The sequence below is a fragment of the Bolinopsis microptera genome, chromosome 10, assembly GCF_026151205.1.
Source record: "Bolinopsis microptera isolate Bmic1 chromosome 10, MBARI_Bmic_1.0, whole genome shotgun sequence".
Taxonomy (NCBI): Eukaryota; Metazoa; Ctenophora; class Tentaculata; order Lobata; family Bolinopsidae; genus Bolinopsis; species Bolinopsis microptera.
The window spans coordinates 12,877,038-12,898,473 of NC_087081.1; the positions used below are offsets into that span (position 1 = coordinate 12,877,038).

The following is a 21,436-nucleotide window of genomic DNA, read 5'->3' on the forward strand; positions in this document are numbered from 1 at the left end:
GAGAGCGCTTGTGACCAGTAGATGTTTTCTTCTCAAAACTGTAAAAATGTCGCTTTTCAAAACTATGATTATGCGGACAAATTTGATTCTAAATATTGCAAAAAGGTAGGTGCGTGCGCGAGTTTACATAGATAATCAATACTGTCTGGAGTAGTGAAGTCAATCAAGATGTCGATTATTATTATGGACAGGGGCGAGTTATTTTATTATTATTTTTATTATCTTGACAGTTGCTGTGGTGGTGGTGATGGGCTAGGCGTCTAAGGGTCCCTCAAGCAAGGTCTTCTTAGCAAACGCCAGGATTTCTATCGGGTTGGTGGTTAGTATGTCTAAGTTTAAGTCAGATTTTCCGAAGATTTCTTCTCTCGTCCTGATCGTTGCAGGGCACCGAATCCAGTGTGGTACTGTTTCTTCTTCTTCTCCGCAACGGGGGCAAGTTGCACTCTTTGTAGAGTCGATCCTATTTTTGTAGTGGGACAGGTGAAGGCAATGGCCTGCTCTGAGTTGTATTGTGCTAGCAGCGCTCCGTCTTTCCTGCTCTCTATTTTGCTGTCCGCTCTTTTTCTGTTGTATCCCTTGTAAGTCTGGGAGACCAGGTGGTGTTGGGGGTCGCTATCCTTGATGTGAGCCTTCGCTACTGCTCTGGCTACTCCGTATGAGATTGTAGACTGTCCTTGGCCCAGGTCCGGGAGTTGTGCTGCTTCCTTTGCTGCTTGGTCAGCGTATTCGTTCCCAGGAATGTTGGAGTGGCCGGGAATCCATTGCAGGTACGTCGTCCCATGGAGTGATTCCAGAGTTTTCCTGATATCCTGTGTGTCTGGGTTCAGGCTATCGATGCTAGTCAGTTGCTGTTGCAATGTAACTTGAGATTTGAAATTTATATTCCTTTATTCCTTGTATTCCTTGTATGTATTTTAGCAGACACAAAAAAGTTCGACTCAAACCTTATCAAATGGTTTTAATTTTATTGAGTCGGTATATAGTTCTGTGAAATCTGGTTCATTTATTTCCGGTGGATTGGTCTTTCTATACAGTTATTTAACTGGTTTCATGGTACACCGTCGTTATTAACTGAAAGTGATGAATCTATAAGGAATGAAGTTCCGACTTCCGAGCCAATTTCTTCATTTAAAGTTTGAAAAAGTGACCTCTTCAACTGTAGAAAGTGACTTATTAATCCTAGCAGGTAATTAACTCTGGATCCTGATCACATTGATTCCATTCTAAATTCTAGCCATAAACAAAACAAACATTACCAGATAACTCCGTTTACCATTTGACATGTTCCAGTGTGAACGAGGCCTTCCCCGGACAAATCCTTGAAGGCAATCCTTCTCTAGCTGAAGTTCGAACAGTATAATTTATCTGATGAAGTGTATTACTAAGGTGCTCTGCTGATAATTGTAGTAAAGCAATTAATAAATGCCAAAAAAATGACCTCCGCCGAGGATCGATCCGGGGTATGCTTCTTGGAATCGGAGACTTAATCGCCGAGCTACGAATGGCTCAGCAGATTTACAATATGTAACAATTTAGCGTTCATAAAAATACGCGCACGCACGTAACTTTTCGTTATTTATGGATCCAAATAATAGCGACATTTTTACAATTCTGAGAAATAAACCTCGCGCGACATAAAGCGACATTTTTACAATTTCGTTTACAATTTTGCTAGAACACCTCCTCCTTGTGACTGCAGAAGGACTTACTGTAGACCACAACAATAAAGCCGGCCAATAAACTTCAAGCTTTACAATGTTATCGCAATTTTATTGACGCTTTGACCATTTAGTGAGTGACCAGCTTTCATTTAAAATATGAGTTGTTCTGCCGATAGGTTGAACAAGCAATTTTACATTAGCTTTAAGTGTTTTTGTTGGAGTACTGTAATGTATTGTTGAAAGGAAAGTCTCATCTCTTAAATAGCCGAATCTTTAAAGAACTAACTTTATACAAATCAAATACATGTACGATAAATAAATCACGATCACGTTAATAAACATGTATAAAAGTTTTTACAAAAAATAAACTGAGTCAAATGAACAAAAACATAATTTTAGATAGCCAATTTTTAACTCCAACTTGATTTGTGATTCTGAGTCATTATTTTACAAATGGAACTATTAAGGTAAGTAAAATTCCAATCGTTAAATATTTATAAATACATTCAACCAGAGGCGACTGGTTAGGCTTTAAAATTAAGACATTCCAGTTTCCACAGACAGAAAATCACTAAAAGGTTGATTTTCAGAGGCTAAACATCAAGCAATATCCATAAAAACTGTGAACTACTAAAAACACGATTAACAACAACTTTTAGAAGTTTCAATTACCATAATTGCTAACCAACGCTGAAAGAAAACTTCGCTAAAACTAATTTTTCTAATCTATTTCTAAACCATATGGCCTTTATAGTGGTCAGGGGCCCGGCCCCTAAACCCCCTAAAACCAGATATCCTAATCTACTCACACTACACTCCCTACAGTCGCCTCTTACTTCAACAATCATCTCTTTATCCAAACATCAATAAGTTAACACAATAAGTAATCGCTAAATGTATTCAGAGTACATTCCACATAACACATCAAGTGCGGACAATGTGCACAGTGTGTGCACATCAAGTGTGCACAGCAAGTGTTTTAGTTCCAGTGTTAGGTGCACCTCCACCTCGTCCTTCTATTGCTGCCATGTGCGCACGTCCTCTACACCCTGACACTCCCGCTCCTTCAGTCTCGTTACAGCAGTCCCATACGTTTACCTGTACAAGAAACATTATTTGTGAATGACAGAGTTTATTTAACATGCTTTATTCTATATATTTTATTTAATATATTACACTATATTATACATTGAACCGCACAGATTCTTCTTTGGCATTATTATGGCCCTTATTGCTTCATGGGAGAATAATTACCTGTTAACGGGTGAAAATTGTTTGAGTTAGCTAACAAAAATCTAACTTAATATCTTTATGATGGATCAAGTTAAATATCTTAAAAACCTTGAATTCAAATGAACTTCCTCCAATGTGTTCACGAACAACATTTTGTGGAAATAAGTAGTACGTGTAGCAATGTATAAAGTCGAGTAAAAGTTGAGCACATTTTAAACACATATCAGTTAAATCAGCAAGCATGATCACAAGCATTACACCGATAAAGTTGTGACGTATATCTCACGAGAGAAGTCACATAAACAAAAAGACAAAACATTTCCTTGCCGACAATTACACATAACTACAATTACAACTGCAAAGTTAGAAAAATTTATACTACGTTCTGTTGTAAATTTTATACAATTTTACACAAATATCATTCAATCTGAAAAAAAGAATTGGGTCAAATATCCAGCATTACATTTTATAGGTCAGACTCCAGTTTTAGTAAAATTCACATGACAGAGCACGTTTTGGAGAACAGGCTTGAGTTTGCTTTTTCATGTTCTATGATAAACGTACTGACACTGATATTGTCTCGTTCTGGCGCAGTTTTTAGATTTCCCTGGCTTTTTCCTTCGTCAATTTTCGCTAGATTTACTTTCCTCCTTGGTTTTGCCTCAGTTTTAAAATTTAGATTTGTTTTATCGCCAGACCTTTTCCGTAAAAAGGGTTTCTTCTTGTCCAAAGATTTGTCCACCCCAATTTCTATGTAAGATGGGCTGATCTTACGATTTAGTGAGTCTTTATCATTCTCATCATCATTCTCCTCGTCGTCGGGCACTTTACAACCAGGTGTTATCACTGCTGTGTGTATTGTAAACTTGCAGCCGGCGGTGATGCGCGCTCCTTGACTGCTTTGGCGCGAGAGGTCGTGCGTTGCTCCGCAACAGTCCCACGCTTTTACCTAGGGTTGTGACATACCTATGTGATGGTTTTTAATTACATTCCGTGTATCATGGGATACTACCATACCACTCCACTTGCTACCACTGTACGAACCATTAAAAAGTTGTACTATTTCGAGGGTTACTAATCTCAAGTGGGCTGATAAGAGACCCTAAAAAGTTTTAACAAAATGAGAGGCTTCGAATAAATTCCCAACAAAAATTAATCATCTAATACTATCATCACCACGAATTAAAGGAATTTACCGGTCTTCAAACTTGTTTACAAAGCTAAAACCCGGGCATTTTAATCGTTATGGCATCACCCTGATCTTGCAATCGATCGCTGACTTATTCAACACAGTTTAGGTAGAACCGTTGAAATGTTTATACGACGCAGTCACGTCACACCTATAACCAAACAACATATTTTACATTCCACATGCACATTCCACAGTTCACCCCACTCACCTTCATCCAGCCCCAGTCAATAACGGTAACTTTTCCAGGATGCCACCTACAGGCTCCAACATGGTTCTCGCTCTCCTTGTACTGCTCGCTACACCTGAGTCAGACATTGGGTGATCAGAGTTCAGCCTGTTTAGCTGTTGTTTACATATTTAATGAATTGATCGGGCTGTTCATAGTCAAATTGTCTTAAAAATGTTCGTGTAGATTTGACGAGTTACGTTTAAAGTACTACTGGTAGTAAACTTAATACTGATATTTACCTGCGACATTTCACAATCGCGTTAGAAGACCGTCTTGGAGTGGTTGGAGGAAGTCCGCTTCCTGATCCGCCTGAAAAGGAAGATAAGTAGATTTTGGAGGGATTTGGGAGTTTTACACATGAATATAAAGAGATTTAAAATGATTCGATTTAAGTTTTAGAGAGATTGATATAGAGGAACAGCTGTAAAGAAAACAAACCAGATAAGGGAGGTTGAGGTGGTCCCTCTCCAACGTTAGGGAAGAGAGCATCTCTCTTTAGTTTAGGAGATGGAGGTTGCTGGAATATTGAATCTGATGGTAACTCCTCGTCTGCAGTGCCAGCATTACTCTGAAATAACTTTACTTTAGAATTCAGAATTACACCAGGTCCATTCTATCTATATATTTAACGATTCAACAATATGAATACGGTCTTGCCATAAAAAATACAAGTACAATACAAGTACAATGACAGATAAAGATAAAAATTGATTACTCAACTTACCGATAGGTTTCCAGGAACCTGAGCTTTACCCCATCTTCTCCTGGATCTTCCTCCAGTGTTGGGCGTGCTGGGGGAAACTACCCCGAAATTAGCGGACACGTAACCTGCCGACAACATTTCACATTTCACATTTTATATGTCTAATCCAAATTAAATATTTCGCATCTTATATTCCATCTCATTTTATGATTTTCCACATTTTACATATTATTATATTTCACCCCAATTTTTCAACTAATTAACGAATAAGTGTTAATTAATTGTTCATATTATTACCTGACTCCTGACCGCCCGTGCCACCAGCAGCGGTTTTGTTTTTCCTGGGAGTAGTGGCACTTTGCTCCGGTTCCCCTCTTCTACCAGGGACTGCTGTGTTGGATTTACCTAGCAGCATTATAACCAGTGAGACAATCTTATGAGACAATCAAACTAATTAGCGAACCATTAAATTAACTTATTGACAACCAATTTATTACATATGACGCATTGTAGTGTTTAACATACCTAAACCTGGTTTATCCGGAGGCCCCGCTCCTCCCTCTTTAGACGTCCCTATAGTTGTAAACATATATAATATAAGTTTTAATTGATAATATAATCGTAATATTAGTTCGCAGACTAGAATTAGATGAGTATTAAGACTTCTTAAATGTTAAAAAGTTTGCCATTTAGTATGCAAATTGCAACTCCTTAGGACACACATTACACAGTACACACCAAAGGTTACTACTCACAGTCTCCTCGCTCAAGGATAATAAAATACTTGAGAATAAGACTAACATTTGTTCACAACTGCAGACTGATTACCCACAAACAATGTGGGACTGTCACGTGATGCGCGGAGCTGATTTATCATCGTCTGCGCAACGTCCCGCTCCCTGCGCAGTGCCGTCAGCTCTCTTCTGTCCCTGGGAAATGGCATTTATGTCAGATTTCAGATATTTAATGGATAATTTTACATGCGTAAAAATGTTAGTTCGAAGTTAAACTGTGTCAAGTACTGGAAAATTTCAGTTTAATACATTACACAGTAATTACTTTATTCTGGTTCACTAAATTATGATTAATTTATGATTATTTTATTTTGTTACCTCTCTTGTTCAAGTCTGAGTTGGGACACATTCTTGTTGGCAAGGTCATTCTCTCTCTTTAAACGTGCCAGAGAGGTATTGACCTGTTCACGTTCTCCACGCATTGTCTTCAGCTCCGCAATCAGCTGTAAATAGATACATATTTTAAACTTCTTTTGACTGGTAAATATTCCAAAAATTCTCACTGACATTGTACCCCAGCTGAAATTATCTAGTATTATATATTGCCACCTGATTTGAAGAATTCAGTCGCCGGAAATTTCTAGATCTAACGCCCAGTTTTTCTAGGACGGGATATACTATAACGATAAAGGTATAAAATTTAACATAACATCTTAAACTTTCAAAAATCTGCATTTGTATTTTACCTCTTGGAGTTGTTTGACAGTTTCGTCCCGTTCACGGCGCGCCTCCTTGCGTTCGCGCTCGGCAGACTGGCACCTGTCTGTCAACATGGATATCTTGTTCTGAAGCTCTTGGACGTTGTACTCTGCTGGGAATGTTATTGTGTTACACTGTGCACTCACTTTTTTTATTATAGTTCAGCTAGTGAAGCTATCGATATATTTATAAAATCCTCTGTATATAAATGGCAAATGATGTAATCTGAACTGGGTGAGAACTGAGAAATCACCAAACACGACAATGCAACTTTTTCCATTCTGTCACCATACGTTTTGTAAACAAACAAACTGTGATAATCCATTTGATTAATCAATTAATCAGAACGATTAAATTTCTAACTACTTAGAATTTATAGCTAGACTGATGTGACCTTCTCCTTGATGACAAGAAGTAAGGATGTTAAAAGCCTCCTTAATGCTGGGTCTGGTGGTTGGCTCGTAACTCAGCAGTTGTCTTAATTAATTAATCAGAACGATTAACTTCCTAACTACTTAGAATAATTAACTAGACTGATGTGACCTTCTCCTTGATGACAGGAGGTAAGGATGTTAAAAGCCTCCTTAATGCTGGGTCTGGTGGTTGGCTCGTAACTCAGCAGTTGTCGAACTATAAACTGGAACTCTTGTGGATAGCTGGTGGGGAGAGAGGGGATCTGTCTGTCATAATACTGGATAGGACGGCCGTACCTGCAGGGGAAATAGGTTAAAAATAAAACAAACTTACTGTTGCTTATTTAAAATTAAATAACCCAATAACATTTAACATTTAATCACCAAATAAAATTTAAAATTGAATGAAGTAATCAATCAGCAAATTAGATTCCCCAAGGCACCTGACTGGGTATTCAGGGAAGGGGTGAACGTTGCGTATCATCTCGTGGACCATGCAGGCGTACGCCCACTCTGTCTGTCGGAAGTAGCTCACAGTTGCTGCTTCCGCGCTAGGTCCTCCCCTTTGTGCTCTGAGAAACAGGCGTAGTTTTAGTTATCTAAATATTTTATTGGTTACCGAGGATAAAATGATAGTCTTATTTAGTTTATTTAGTTATTTGGTTGATCAAGTTGAATTGGAAGTGTACAATTAATACCTAAGTATTGCTGAATTTTACCCGATTTAAAAAATTCCTCCACTTGTCTCACCTGAAGAATTCGTTGAGAACCTCTGGTGAGAGATGAGCCGGGTTCCCACCGGGAGGTTCTCCTCTCATTAAAGTCTTCCTCATGGACTCTGTGTCAAACTGCAGCGCGCACCCAAAGTCACAGATGATAATGTTATCTGTGTCAGAGAGAAGGATGTTGTCTGGTTTCAGGTCCAGGTGAAGCACACCCTGAAATTTTTGGAGGTTCTCTGAATCTCTACAGGTCTACTTCTCTACTTCCTCGATGCGTAATTTTCAAAGGTTGTTTTCTCACATTTGTGAGAAAAACTAAGAACCTTTTTAGAGAAGGTAACAATTAAAATAATAGCTTAATGTCCCATACTGTGGATTAATTATTGTCTTTCCTTTTTTTCTGATGATCATTCTAAAGCAATCCCTTACGCGGCCTTACGTAGCCACATACCTGTGATTTTAAGAAGACAAGTCCATCAGCTAACTGTACACAATACTTCATTCCCGTATTTACAGGTAACGGGGTGGGCAAAGTGGCACGCTTCCCTCCAAAGTTGTTGTGATGGAAATCCATTATCACGAACTGCGATGAGTACTAAACGATTAAAGTTAGTTTTTTAACTGGGGATAGAAAATGCTTTATAATTATAAGAATTTTGCTTGATAGAGTGTTCTTCAGGCTCATATTGTGTATTTCCCTTTGTGTCCATTATATACATTATACAACCGATTTGTGAAAGTAAAATGAGGGACTGTGAAATAAACCAACAGTAATAAATACGATAATCATGTAGATTATTTGAATATTTAACTTGACTGTGATAGGTGAGTGAGGAATTGTGATTTAGAACAGGTGTAATGTTTTGTTGATTTCGTCCAAGTGGTGGAAACAATCTTGAGTGAGTTGAAATGTGCTGAAACGAACCACAACCTAGACATTCATTATGATACAACTCATCTCAATAATTGTTCAGGCATGTCCCAGCATTATATTGCCATGCCATGGCAATCGGCAAAGTGATAGTAAGAACATACAACAATGGAAATAATATTAGATACAGCATTTTATCCCTCTAGAGAGATCATATCAATGTTATAAATGAATCAAATATAACACAATCATAGTCACTATAAACGACATGTGGCTGCACAATGCACATTACCTGTGATTGCATGTTAGGAGTTGGATGTTTGCACTGTCTGGCAATGACTTCAGGTACAACATCTACAAACTGGGACCAATATCGTATTATGTGTGGGTGTGTTCTGAAGTGGAATATATTCATTTATTTATATTAGCCAGCTCAATATCAAACAATAATTTTTACTGTCAGGCATAATTCATTTGCAATTAATAATTGTCATATAATAATGAAAGCAAGAAATTGATCCGTGTTTGAAATAACCTTATTCTTGAGAGGATTTCCCATTCATTTTCAAAAGCATCCCGGATATCTCGTGTGCGCAAAGCGTTATCATTAAACAAAATTTTCACAGCATACAGTTTATTTGAAAAGGGTAATCCTCGGCGAGTGCACCTGAAGTAAATATTTGTAAATTTAACCAACAATTCTATCATGATTAGAGTAAAAAATCTAAAATTAATTTTTGAATACAGTGCACATGAAAAGTATTAATTAAGGTTACTCATGAACAGAAAATAGAAACAGCATGGTTAACCATCATAGCTACTGAGAAGCTTGTCTAATTAACTTCCAATTAAACAGAAAATTACAACTAATCTCATCAGTCACTTACTTAGCCGAAACAACGACACCATTATCTCCGTTACCAAGTACTCTTTCAAGTGCAAAGTCACCAGCTCGAGCAGCACTCAATATCCGTAGTTCTATGTCACGCTTCTCATGTACATCATTTGACTCTCTCAGATTGTTAGCAATAACCATTCCACTTATCAAACATCTGAGTTATGTGAATGAGAAATATGATAGTGGGAGTGATCATTTTCATGTGCATAAAATTCATAATAAAAACACAATAAAATCATAAGTTTTACAGGATTTTAGTGTATTTTCACATATTTACATTTTAAGTTTCCTGGCCTTCTAACACATGCTGACCTTTGACCGGCAGAAAATTTCCATGAAGACCCCCTGCCCACTTAAATCATTAGGTTCAATTGTGCTATTATAACCCAGTCTATTGTGGTAGTTGCAGAAAAGAATATTCAAGCTATTTGCAGAAAGAGGATACATTAATAGTTAATAATAGTTAATAATAGTTAATAATAGTTAATAGTACTATGTTTACAGTATGCACTGAAGGGGTATCCTAGGAAGTTTCTAGAACTTTTAACAGGTACCCCTCCTCATTTAACCCTCAATTAAGTTTCCTATCATTCGACTGAGTCGACCGAGGAGATCACATAGATCCAATACAATGGACCCTTAGCTACTCCCTAGACTTTGTGACACTGGGGTTCAAACCCTGAACCTTCTGTGCAGAAGGTAGAATATGTGAACCTGAAGTAAGGTAGAGTAAAGTAAAAATTACGACACCACATCATCACACATGTCTACAAAATATCATCGCACTATGTGAAAAAATATATAATACATGTTTCCCCACCAACATCAATTTTTTATCAAATACTCAAAAAATTTATCAATTAAATTATCCTATTTTAAAATGTTACCAAACTTCACAGTGGAATAAAGATTTATAAAACGCTTCTTTGCCACATAAGGATGAAACCAGAGATAATCGTTATGTTTATCTTCATTACTGACATAACTGGCTCCCTCAAATTTTACTAAAACTTCATTTGAAACATTCCAAAAAAAAGCAATCATTTGTATTTTGTAATATTTTAAGTAATCACGTCTTTTTTAAATCCTTCTAATTTACCCACCTCATCAATTAAACTGGTAAACCGCCTATGGACACTCTCCAAAACAATCCCCAAACCTCCATGAGCTGCAGGTGGATTCCACAATTGGACACAATACTCAAAATGAGGTCTTATTAAAGCTTTATATATTATAGTAATCATAACAACTTTTTCTCTAATAACTAAATTCCTTACAATCCAACAAATCATGCAATTTGCCTTATAGAGATACATGCTTTGATATGTTCATTCCAAAGCAGGGAGCTATGGGTAATAACCCGCAAATCTTTTTCATTTGCAGATACTTCAAGTTTTACACCTTTTACCTTATAATTTAAATTAGGATTGTTTTAAAAATTAATATGCACTACTTTGCACTTGGCAGGATTAAATTGTTAAAGCCAAATCACAAATACTTTCCCAAACTTCTAATTCTTCGATAACTTTGGCAACACACTTCAGTAACTATGCCTTATATTATTATTACTACAATTAGCTCCATTTTCTAGCTGTTATGTTCTGAATTAAGTTTATAATATACGAATAACCTTTCTTTTGAGTAAGTTCCACAACAATATAGTTGTAGGTTTATAACCTACCAGGACGCGCGCCGAGTTGGACTCGTCGACGGTCCTGTATATGGAACAGATATTTTACGAGTATCACCCGTTAACAATATAGCTCCTTGGTACTCATATCACAAGGACACATCAATCTAAGAAATATATTATAAGACAAAGTTCTATAGTTTGGATGCTTACTTTGACTAATATGATTGGGAAGGGTTGACATCGTCAATTAACACAATCTCCTTGTCATACGTTGTATGACCCGCCGCGTACGAGTGTGCGGCTCCCCTGTATCGTAAGCATGATAGTGAAACGACCGTGGGGGTCACGACGTGATACAACAATTTCCAACGTGCCTACTCAGCAATATTATTATTATTATTATATGGCTTAGGGGTTGTTTTTGATTTTAACTCGGCGCGCGTTCTGGTAGGTTGTAAACCTACAACAAAATTTTTGTACCATATTGTTTTCTAAAGACTGTGAGAATTTTCACAGTACCAAGTTTGTTATACCTTTTTAGAATGATCAGTGAGTTTTGCCTAGGTGCCATATTTGATTGTGCGCGGCTTTTGGAGCAAAAGTAGGTGTAAAAGTCGCGTAATTTGACGAAATTCGTTGATTTTTGTTGTATTATTCTGTCATATCTTCGGTTTCTTAAATCATAAATGAGATCATTCTGAAAATTTGTAAACACCTTCCAATAACAAATAAGGCTTCTACAACTGTCCGAAAAATTTGGTGGATATCAAAGTTGATGTAGTGTGTAGCCTGATGAAAATGAGGCAAAATACGCTGCTTTTAGCTGTAACACAATGTTTGATGGTTGGCGGATATACTTTAAATTTGTCGGACAGCTTCTAATTTGTAAGTCTATGAGTAAGCTGACGCTGACCAATTTTTGTTAAAATTGGATCATGAAGGGAAGGTTACTTAATTCGTTTTTGTTCCAAGAATTTTGTACTGGCCGAAATTAGCGCTAAAAAACCATCCTACAGTCGGCACGCGCGGCTCACTGTCGATGGCGCACTACCTAGAGTGCGCACTACTTTAATTCACGATGTCAATCCTTTGCAGCTTGGCGAGGCCTAGTCTAGTCACAAAAGGGGCTAAGTGCAAAGAAACTGTTGCTAACTGCCATGCTCACTGCTGCTCACTGCTAATCACTGCTGCTCAGTGCTCACTGCTACTTGTAGGTTTGGAGCAGCAGTGAGTAGCAGTGAGCAGCAGTGAGCAGCAGTGAGCATGGCAGTTTTTTTTAAAATTAAATACTTTTCAAATTTTACAGAGTACAGCAATAGATGAATATAAAATAGAATCGTTCAAAATATCGCCCCCATCTGTAAAATATGATGGGCACCCAAATGCCAAACACGGTAAACACATAGTGAACTATGTCCGCAGTAACTTGGACCCATAAACGGCCCAGTAGTGCATACATCGCGCTACAACCTAGAATTATAAAACATAATTTATCTCACGTCGCCTTTAAGACATCGTGACTTTCATTACTTATATCGCGTCCGGCGTCATTTCATTCAGTATCGGAGCGAAAGCCACGATACAGCTGCGCACTGATTTTTCACGTCGACGCGAGCTCAGCCAACGATATGAGTCAACTAGCTTGACACACGCACACATTGTATACCCTTTTTCATTACTAAATCAACTCCGATATCCTTGTAGGTTTAAGTTTACAACCTACCAGGACGCGCGCCGAGATGGACTTGTCGACGGTCCTAATATATGGAACAAATGTTTTACGAGTATCACCCGTTAACGATATCCACAAAGTTTTTTCCAAGTTTCTAAAGTCTAATTGGATCAAGGTCGTGACTGAATAAGATTAGGTCGGTCGTGACTTTAAGTTGTGACTTTAGGTCGTAACTTGCTCTATCCAGAGCCCTTGCGCTTGCAGTAGCGCGCGCCCGCCTCACGGCGGTAAAAATGGCTCTAGACATGAACCCACCCAACGATTTTGGCACCACTCTACAGTGGTGCCAAAATTACCCGCGCTTTTGTCCTCATATGCGACGTGTGTAGCCTTTCAGACATTGATTGCGTGAACGAGGTGTCGACCATGCCCAAACCTAATTGATCATTGATTGGGTCTGAGGTCACGTGATTATTATATGAGCCTATGAGGTCACGTGACTATGACGTCACCAGACCTTGTCCTCCGTTTCCCAGACATGCGCTACATAGACGCTGTTGTCAGCACTGCGCACGTGCGCACGAACCTTCCCATCGGGGTTCGTGGATAGGTGCTTTTCTTGACTTGTGAAACGAGCGCGCCCGAAGTGGCGCGAAAGCACATGGTTAGGTGAAGGTCGTAACTTTAGGTCGTGCCCAGAAAACCTTACCGCCTGAGGTGATCATTTTTCAACAGCACGTTTGTCCTCGCGCGTGACGTCAAGTTCGCTTTTTGCACGCTTGATTGAGCCTAGTATATAGTAGTAGGGGGCCGTGCACGGTAAAATAAACTTCCAATCATACTTAACTACCGAGCCTAATTTAGTTTTGAGAGATTGGCTTTGATTAAAAGGTCTAAAAATGACAAAATATGTATAAATTCGTTGATAACTCAAATTCTGACCATCGAAATTGCTCAAACTAATATATATTAGGTAGGTATTGCGCCATCGACAGTGAGCCGCGCGTGCCGACTACTAGGATGGTTTTTAGCGCTTATTTCGGCCAGCAAAATTTTCTCCAAACAAATAGATCATAGATATTGAGTATCCTTCCCAACCTCCGATTGCAACAAAAATTGTTACCTGGGGAACTCCGGCTATCATGTTCATAAACGAATAGAGATTAGGTTCACATAGCCATGTGTATACGCGTACTGCGTGACGCGCTTGTTTCACAAGTTGAATATATATCTTTTGCCGCCTACGGCGGTCGCGCGCTACTGCAAGCGAGAGGGCTCTGGTTAGAGCAAGAGATTAGGCGGAATGACAGGCTGAGCGCGGCCCAGTAACAAAAATTGGTAAGCTTACTCATAGACTTAAGACTTACACATTACAAAAAAAGTGTCCGAAAAATTTAAAGCATATCCAACCATCAAACATTATGTTACGGCTAAAAGCAACGTATTTTGCCCCATTTTGATCACTATATCAACTCCGATATCCACCAAATTTTTCGGACAGTTGTGAAAGCCCTATTAGAAGGTCGTCGCCAATTTTCAGAATGATCTCATTCAAAGAACCGAAGATATATCCAAATAATACGACAAAAATCAACGAATTTGGTCAAATTACGCAACTTTTACAACTAATTTTGCTCCAAAAGCCGCGCACCATCAAATATGGCACCTAGTTGAAACTCACTGATCATCCCAAAAAATATGACAAATTTGGTACTGTGAAAATCCTCACAGTCTCTATTGTAGGTTTACAACCTACCAGGACGCGCGCCGAGTTGGACTCGTCGACGCGGTCCTGGAACAAACATTTTACAAGCTTATCACCCGTTAAACTTAAAGTCTCTAAAAAATAATGGTACAAAAATTTTGAAAATCCGAGCAAGTTTATTTTTATCGTGCACCCCCTAATTTAAGTTCAGTAGAACATAAGTGTTTACGTACGCTGACAAAATTTCAACAAAATTGTTATATGGGAAGTATTATAACTTTTTGAATGTTTACGAAATAATGTGCTGGCCGAAATAAAAGCTAAAAAACCATTCAATGGTCAGCGCGCGCCTCTTACGGTCGATCGCGATGGCGCACTTGGACTGCCTACTAGTACTACTAGTAGTCATGTCGACCACATTAATTTGCAAAGTTAAAAAGCTGCGATCTTTTATTTGGCACAAAATAATATTTTTCGGTTTAATTCTGAATCTAGGTTGTCCCAAATTTTGCTCCTGGGGAACTAACTTGAGATTTACGAGACGAAAATATTGTTGAAAACCGGAAGGTTCTCTTTATTTTACTTTTGGAGATATACCCCACTACCCCAGCCGATAGGGTTTGCTGGGTGAAGCTCTAGGTCGTGACTCTAGATTGTGACTTTAGGTTGTAACTCTAGGTTGTAACTTTAGGTCGTGACTCTAGATCGTGACTCTAGGTCGTGACTTTAGATCGTAACTCTAGGTCGTGACTTGAGGTCGTGACTTGAGGTCATGACTCTAGGTCGTGACTCTAGGTCATGACTCTAGTGCGTGACTTTAGGTCGTGACTCTAGGTCGTGACTCTAAGTCTAGGTCGTGACTCTAGGTCGTGACCAAAATTTAGCTGGATTATTACCGAGCCTTCAATATGACCTTCGACTGACTTCACTTTAAAAGGGTACCGATTTATAATTAAATTATCTTTATTTGTGCAGAATGCAGATTCACATCGATGCGTTTTATATCACATCATGTTAAATGGAGGGTAATAAAAATGATAAGAAATTTTACTGTAATTAGATCCAAGATTGAGACTTAATAGATCGGTTTTTATGTCTTTAGGAATAAATATTGATGGCTGAGCGTTTTGTTATATTCATCTAATCTCTCCTGGATTCTAAAATAAGCTTTCGCAATAATAATGACCAACGTTTTAATTTTAATATTATCAATTTTAAAATATCAATTAGTTAATAATTGTTCTCTTTGCGACATTAGCATTGCGGTGTTTCATTACACTGTTTTCATCACACTGTCTGGAGTCCTAGACAACGAACCCAATTATTGGTAAAATTGCTAGTCTAGTTTTTTTCTGCTGATGCGGTGTATCACCTAACATTTGATTTTGTGTGTTTTGTGTTTTATTTCCAGTGTGTGATAAAATTAATAACACAAAATTTTAACAATTTGAATTATTTCAAGTTGTTTACATCGTATAATGTAAAATGTGTTATCGCAAAATCGTCCAAATCTAAGAAATAAACACCTTCGGATTTTGCTAAATTAGAGGTAGACTAACTTTAGTAGTAATCTACCGATCATCTTCAGGATGAAAAACTCTATAACCTTGTTACAATTACTTCTCATGGCGCTCTGCTTTAATGTGTCTCAATCTCAGTCGGGTTGGTATCATTGTTAATTATTTTCGATTGATTGAAATGATTATTGATATTGTCTTCATTGATAAATTCGATTGTCAGGGAGGAGCCTTTTCTGACGCAAAAACTAACGAACAGTAACAAGTACAGGAACATGCAAGAACCAGAAAATAATGCTGTCTTGAATTACAGCGTTCAGAGAAAGACTTGATGGAGAGATAATATTAACTGATGCTGTTGGATCCAAGAGTGACAACGCCGAGGCAGCTATTGATATGAACTTCAACACTACAACTGTAACGTACCGTGATACATACGGAGAACTATGGCTGAAGCTGTATTTTGAAGAGGTGTCTTGTGTGCAAAATATATACGTGTATTGGGATGGAAAAGCAAATGTGATCTTAAGTTGTCCAGCTGATTCAACTTTATGTCAATGTGATACCAATAAACGTATCTGCGATGAGTACCAGTTTTCTGTGATTTTTGAGAGAAATGTGAATCCAGACGACCAAACTGAGCGCAATTGTACATACGGGGACACTCTTAAGGTGGAAAGTATTGACGAAGCATATTTTAATTTAGAAGCTGAAGAGATTGCTGTTATTAGATATGAAGGTGAGGAAAACTTAATGATATAAATTTTAAAGTGCACTCAATTTTTGCTCTTAGAGATTTCTTACCTCTGGCTACCTGACAGGGTGGAACTGATAAGGGTGATATTCAGTTGCATGACATCCTACTGTAAGCCAATTGTACTGGCATATCATATTAGAGCTTTTAATGTACACCTTTATCTTTAAGCTGCTAAAAAATGTTGATTCATTCTCATTTGATACCAAACTGAACCAACAGTTAGAGATTCTGTGCCGACAGTGCCCAGTAGTATTAAATGGATTCCGTTCACTGCTAAGAACCAAGCTATGGTCTCCACTGACTTCTCCAGCAAAGACGTGGAGCAGTTCTACGTCAGGCTCCCTTGTGAGGAATCTGTTTGGTTTAAACTCTTCCTTAATAGTGACGATGGTCAAAATTCCCACGTTGAGATAAAAAGCAAGGTTTTACCAACTCGTTGTTCATTATTTCTGTTGATAACATTGATTTTATTAAGTTTCGTTTAGCCAGCTGTGTTTGTTTTTTCAACATTGGTTTGGCTCTAATTTGGATCATTTTCCAAGAGTGCTAGTAAATGGGTAAGATTAGTTGCAATCTTCTGCTTTTACAAACCTTACTTCTCTGCAAGGTGGAAGGAAACATTTACTGTAACGGTGCTGGGGATATGAGTTGGTGGGGAGGTGAGATCAATGAGTTCTATATCGACCAACGTGCTATGAAATGTGATTCTACTGAAACCCACATAATCCTTTTGTGAGTAAAAAACCACTCTAACCAATCAGTAATGTACATTTTAAATTTCCATTGTTGATCTAACTCCAAGAGGAATTCAGGAATGAACATAAATGATTTTAACACTTTATAAAACATTTCATTTAGTAAATATGTACATGTTTCGTTTACTTTCCGTATCATTAAATAATCACCGACAAACAGTATGATTATAAATATGTCGCGATATTCTCAGGGTGGAGAAGTCAGTTGACAGAGTTACCATCAAGAGCAAGGGACAGGTTTTGTACCACCAAGCTTTCACTGACAACGACGCGAACTGTCGAGCACCTACAAAAATTGTAAAAACACAAGTTTTCAACTACGAAGGATGGCTGGACCTTGGATTACCCGACACTTCTTCTCCACGTAAGTTTTAGGACATCTGGATTCTGGAGGCGGCAGGAAGGGGTAGGGTGCAATGAGGGGCAGGGAGGGGCAGAGAGGGGTAGGAGGGCAAGGAGGGGTAGGGGCGTTAGGGAGAAGAGGGAGTCGGTGTTACGGATATTTTTAAACAGCTTTCAAAACTTTCAGGATATAACACTCTCCCAGTCCAAACAACTGAAACTGCTAATCCGCCAACTGAAACTGCTAAACCGACAACTGAACCTGCAACAACGACACTGTCAAAAACGACAACACTGCCACCACAAACTACACATACATCACCATGTTGGTATCTTTTTTAATTGTTTGATGTTCCATTTTTAAAGGATGAGGGGACCTTAGAAAAAGTTTTTTTCTCGTGCAAATCCTTTTATTACATTAATCGTATAAACCACTTTAGTAAAATCCGCAAAGTTGTATTTCATTCGCGCGCCGAGATATCCAGCCAAAACAATTTGAACCTGTGACGTCAATTATGTGAGTTGCTCTGATCCGCGCATATAGAAATACAGGTAAAATGAGCGTGCGGGCCGACTAAATTACTAATTAAGAATAAATTAACAATCTACGATACTAACGAGCCTATAACCAATGGAGAGGAGACTTTATATGACCGGTTGAAAAAAGAATTATCACCCTACGATAACCATGAGCCGAGATACACCTGGAATAAGATTGAAGTCACACAGAAAGGCATGTAAATTATGTATATTTATAGCTCCTAACGCGACGTAACACCTAGCAACTCCCTGTTTCGTACCACAGTTGATATATCAACATGTCATATCAACACAACACGGTCCTAATAAAAATGGATCGGGTAGGTATGAAATGCATGTCTTCATTCCAGTTGGACAAGCACCAAGCACCAAGCTTTTAAGTTCTAACTCACTATGTGACACTACTTATAACGTAAGCAAGATTTGCAACTATTACACCAAGCAATATTATACCAAGCATAGCAGACGAACACATCCACATTCGTTACGCTTTACACTCAAGTCACAGCAAACTAAAACGGTAAATTATAAATGAGTGTACAACTAAAGGCCGGTACATGCGCAGTGTCAAACCGCACGTGTGTACTCAGATAGGACTAGAGGCGCCAAGGGCCAGCTAGTAAAATGTCTTCTACTACATCATACATTCTTTTTAATTGTGTCCATATCGGGTTTCAAACAAGTCAAAACAAAATAGCAGTTTGTGGTTTAGTTAGCGGATGCTACTTATCTTTGCTATTTATAAATAGAAATACCTACTACAACTACAAGAAAGCCTTTCTGAGTTACATTTAACTATTATTATTAAAGAGAATTATTCGTAACTTAGACTAATTCAGTGCAACCAAAGATACCGCTCTCGCAAACGCCAAAGGTAACACGACGTAATTAAAACAGAACAGAACAAAATGTTTGTTGACACGAGCAAAAGGTGCGCGCGCACGTTGGTCTTAACACATAAGTGACGTCACAGCCCAAAATTGCTACCAGCCAATAGGAGCGCGGCGTGATATTGCACGAATTATCGATTTCACAGTCCGGCGTATTTTTTGATTCTACACACTTTCACAGGACTTAAACGCGAATATTTGGAAGTAAATTCTAAGGTCCCCTCATCCTTTAAGGGGTTCTTTGTTCTTAAACATGTGTGATCACACACACAGTTATCTCTGAGATAAAAGGGACATTTTGTTATCATGAGTTACCATTTCAGCCCACACAACTGAAGAGCCCACACAACTGAAGAACGGACGAAAGTTTAGACAGCAAGAAAAGCCGGGTGAGTCGGGTGAGCCGGGAGAGGTGGGTGAGCCGGGAGCTCCTGGAGACCAAGGAACGAAGGGAAACCGTGGAGATCAAGGTGACGGAATGTATTGCGATGAATACTGTTTTGAAGGAGAAGCCGGAGAAAGAGGAGAGCCAGGATCTGATGGAGCACAGGGAGAGGAAGGGGATATGGGACCTCCGGGATTAAAAGGGGATGATGGTTTTCCAGGAAATGACGGGGAAAATGGACCTGAAGGTGAATTAGTGAATAAGTGATTTGATTAGTTCAGTTTAATCTACGTAAGCAAATATACAGCTAATTTATCAATATACAACATACGTGTATGGAATTATAAAAGATTGCAATAAAATTGAGTTTGTAAATATGAATGTTAATATCTGTGCAGGTGCCATGGGGGACCCTGGAGACCCAGGAATGCCAGGAACGGACGGAACACCAGGACTCCCAGGGAGCTGTGAAGCAGGAACAAATTCCTGCTATCTTAAGTTAGGACATTGTTATGCAAAGAGCAGCTTTAAGTTGACAGCACAGTGTCGACTAGGGTACGCCGCTACGTCAATCTGGAGAAATTCAAAATTTTGGGGACTGAGATGTTGTAAGATTATTGGGGTTGTTGAGGGTGAAGTGGTTAAAACAGACTGGATGTGAAGCTGCTTTTGAAGTGAAACTTGTGGTGAAACAGACTCTATTACACTCTGAGTTTAAGGCTGTATTTTTACAATTTATAACAAATAGATCTTAAGGCTGAGCGTGAGTTTGAGACGAATTTAGCTTTCATTTTAGACTTCACGTCTCCCGAAATAAAACTGCGAACAAAGTGAAACAAGGAACTAAGTAAACTGTAAAACCAAATTTTCGTCACGCATTGGACTTTATCAAGGTTACACTGAAAAGGGGAGGTTTGATCTCTGAACCAGAGAGTGTGGTAATTGGGTTAGGAAAGTAAACATACATGCGACAAAGATCAGGGTTACCATTTTCAGCAAAATTTATAGAAAAGAGTGTACACATACATGCGAGAGAAATCGGGTTACCAATAAGAAAAATCACAATGTAGAAAAGTTTACAACCCTCAGATCAGCGTAGTAAAAGTGTACTAGAAATTAGTCTGTAAAACCGTTTCCGCACATGTTATTGATTTTCGGTTTAGTGCGTTCTATTGCTAAGCCTTCTCTTATAAAGGTATCTAGGGTATCCTTACATTGTTCTGATATGCTAAATTCGAAGTTTTCGAAGAATTTTGCTAAGTCTCTTTTTCCCGATATGGGAGTGTAGTGTGGGTCGTCTGCTCTGCGGTGTTCAGCAGCGTGGTATCCTAGTGTGGTCCTGCTGTTGTTGAGTCGGAAGCTAGACTCGTGTTCGTAGATTCGACCTCTAATAGGTCGTCTTGAAGCTCCTATGTACAGATCTCCGCATTTCTTACATTTTGCTTTGTACACGTAGTGTCGGGTGGTACAGTTGAGATCTGCCTTGCAGAGTTCGCACTCGCATATCTCGTCTTTAGATGGTGTGCTGATGATGCTCCTGACAGCTTTCCCCGCCTGTGTCACTACTCTGGCGTTTATTCCCAGTTGCTTGATCGATGAGTTGACTCTCCTGGTAAAGCTCTCGTTAATGTACGGTATCTTCAGGATAAGGTCGGGTTCTGGCCGGGGTTCTCGTGGGGTCGAGCTTGTTAGTACTTCTAGTCTCTCTAGAGCTTGTAACATGTGTTTTGTCACGACTTCTTTGGGGTATCCGGAGTTTACGATCAGGTGAGTTTTCAGTTTTTCGAGGTATGCCCAGCTGTCATCCTTGTATTTGCAGTTGTGA

The 21,436-nt window shown here is 38.7% G+C and overlaps 2 protein-coding genes across 13 annotated transcripts; one reads left to right on the forward strand and one right to left on the reverse strand.

Moving 5' to 3' along the window:
• Positions 1-1,984: 1,984 nt before the first annotated feature.
• Positions 1,985-10,375, reverse strand: LOC134821723 (serine/threonine-protein kinase 32A-like). 12 transcript variants are annotated; one of them, XM_063832461.1, is made up of 18 exons: positions 9,405-9,565; positions 9,053-9,184; positions 8,810-8,912; positions 8,098-8,229; positions 7,675-7,862; positions 7,368-7,496; positions 7,055-7,221; positions 6,499-6,620; positions 6,131-6,255; positions 5,820-5,947; positions 5,544-5,591; positions 5,316-5,423; positions 5,040-5,143; positions 4,754-4,883; positions 4,555-4,624; positions 4,295-4,388; positions 3,669-3,843; positions 2,635-2,759 (listed from the first exon to the last, which is right to left on the reverse strand). In XM_063832461.1, exons 1-18 carry the CDS (start codon positions 9,551-9,553, stop codon positions 2,737-2,739), a joined length of 2,127 nt encoding a protein of 708 aa, XP_063688531.1. In that variant the 5' UTR covers positions 9,554-9,565; the 3' UTR covers positions 2,635-2,736. The 12 variants fall into 12 exon arrangements, with proteins under 12 accessions (XP_063688533.1, XP_063688534.1, XP_063688535.1 ...); XM_063832463.1 differs by lacking the exon at positions 3,669-3,843 and having other exon boundaries at positions 1,985-2,759; positions 8,098-8,241; positions 9,405-10,375; XM_063832464.1 differs by lacking the exon at positions 3,669-3,843 and having other exon boundaries at positions 1,985-2,759; positions 9,405-9,572.
• A 5,639-nt stretch (positions 10,376-16,014) lies between these two features.
• On the forward strand, positions 16,015-20,347 carry LOC134821992 (uncharacterized). Its single transcript, XM_063832823.1, has 8 exons — positions 16,015-16,087; positions 16,256-16,681; positions 16,919-17,121; positions 17,307-17,431; positions 17,646-17,818; positions 17,984-18,121; positions 19,550-19,858; positions 20,010-20,347. The coding sequence occupies exons 1-8, from the start codon at positions 16,015-16,017 to the stop codon at positions 20,270-20,272; spliced, it is 1,710 nt and encodes a 569-aa protein (XP_063688893.1). The 3' UTR covers positions 20,273-20,347.
• The last annotated feature ends 1,089 nt before the right edge of the window (positions 20,348-21,436 follow it).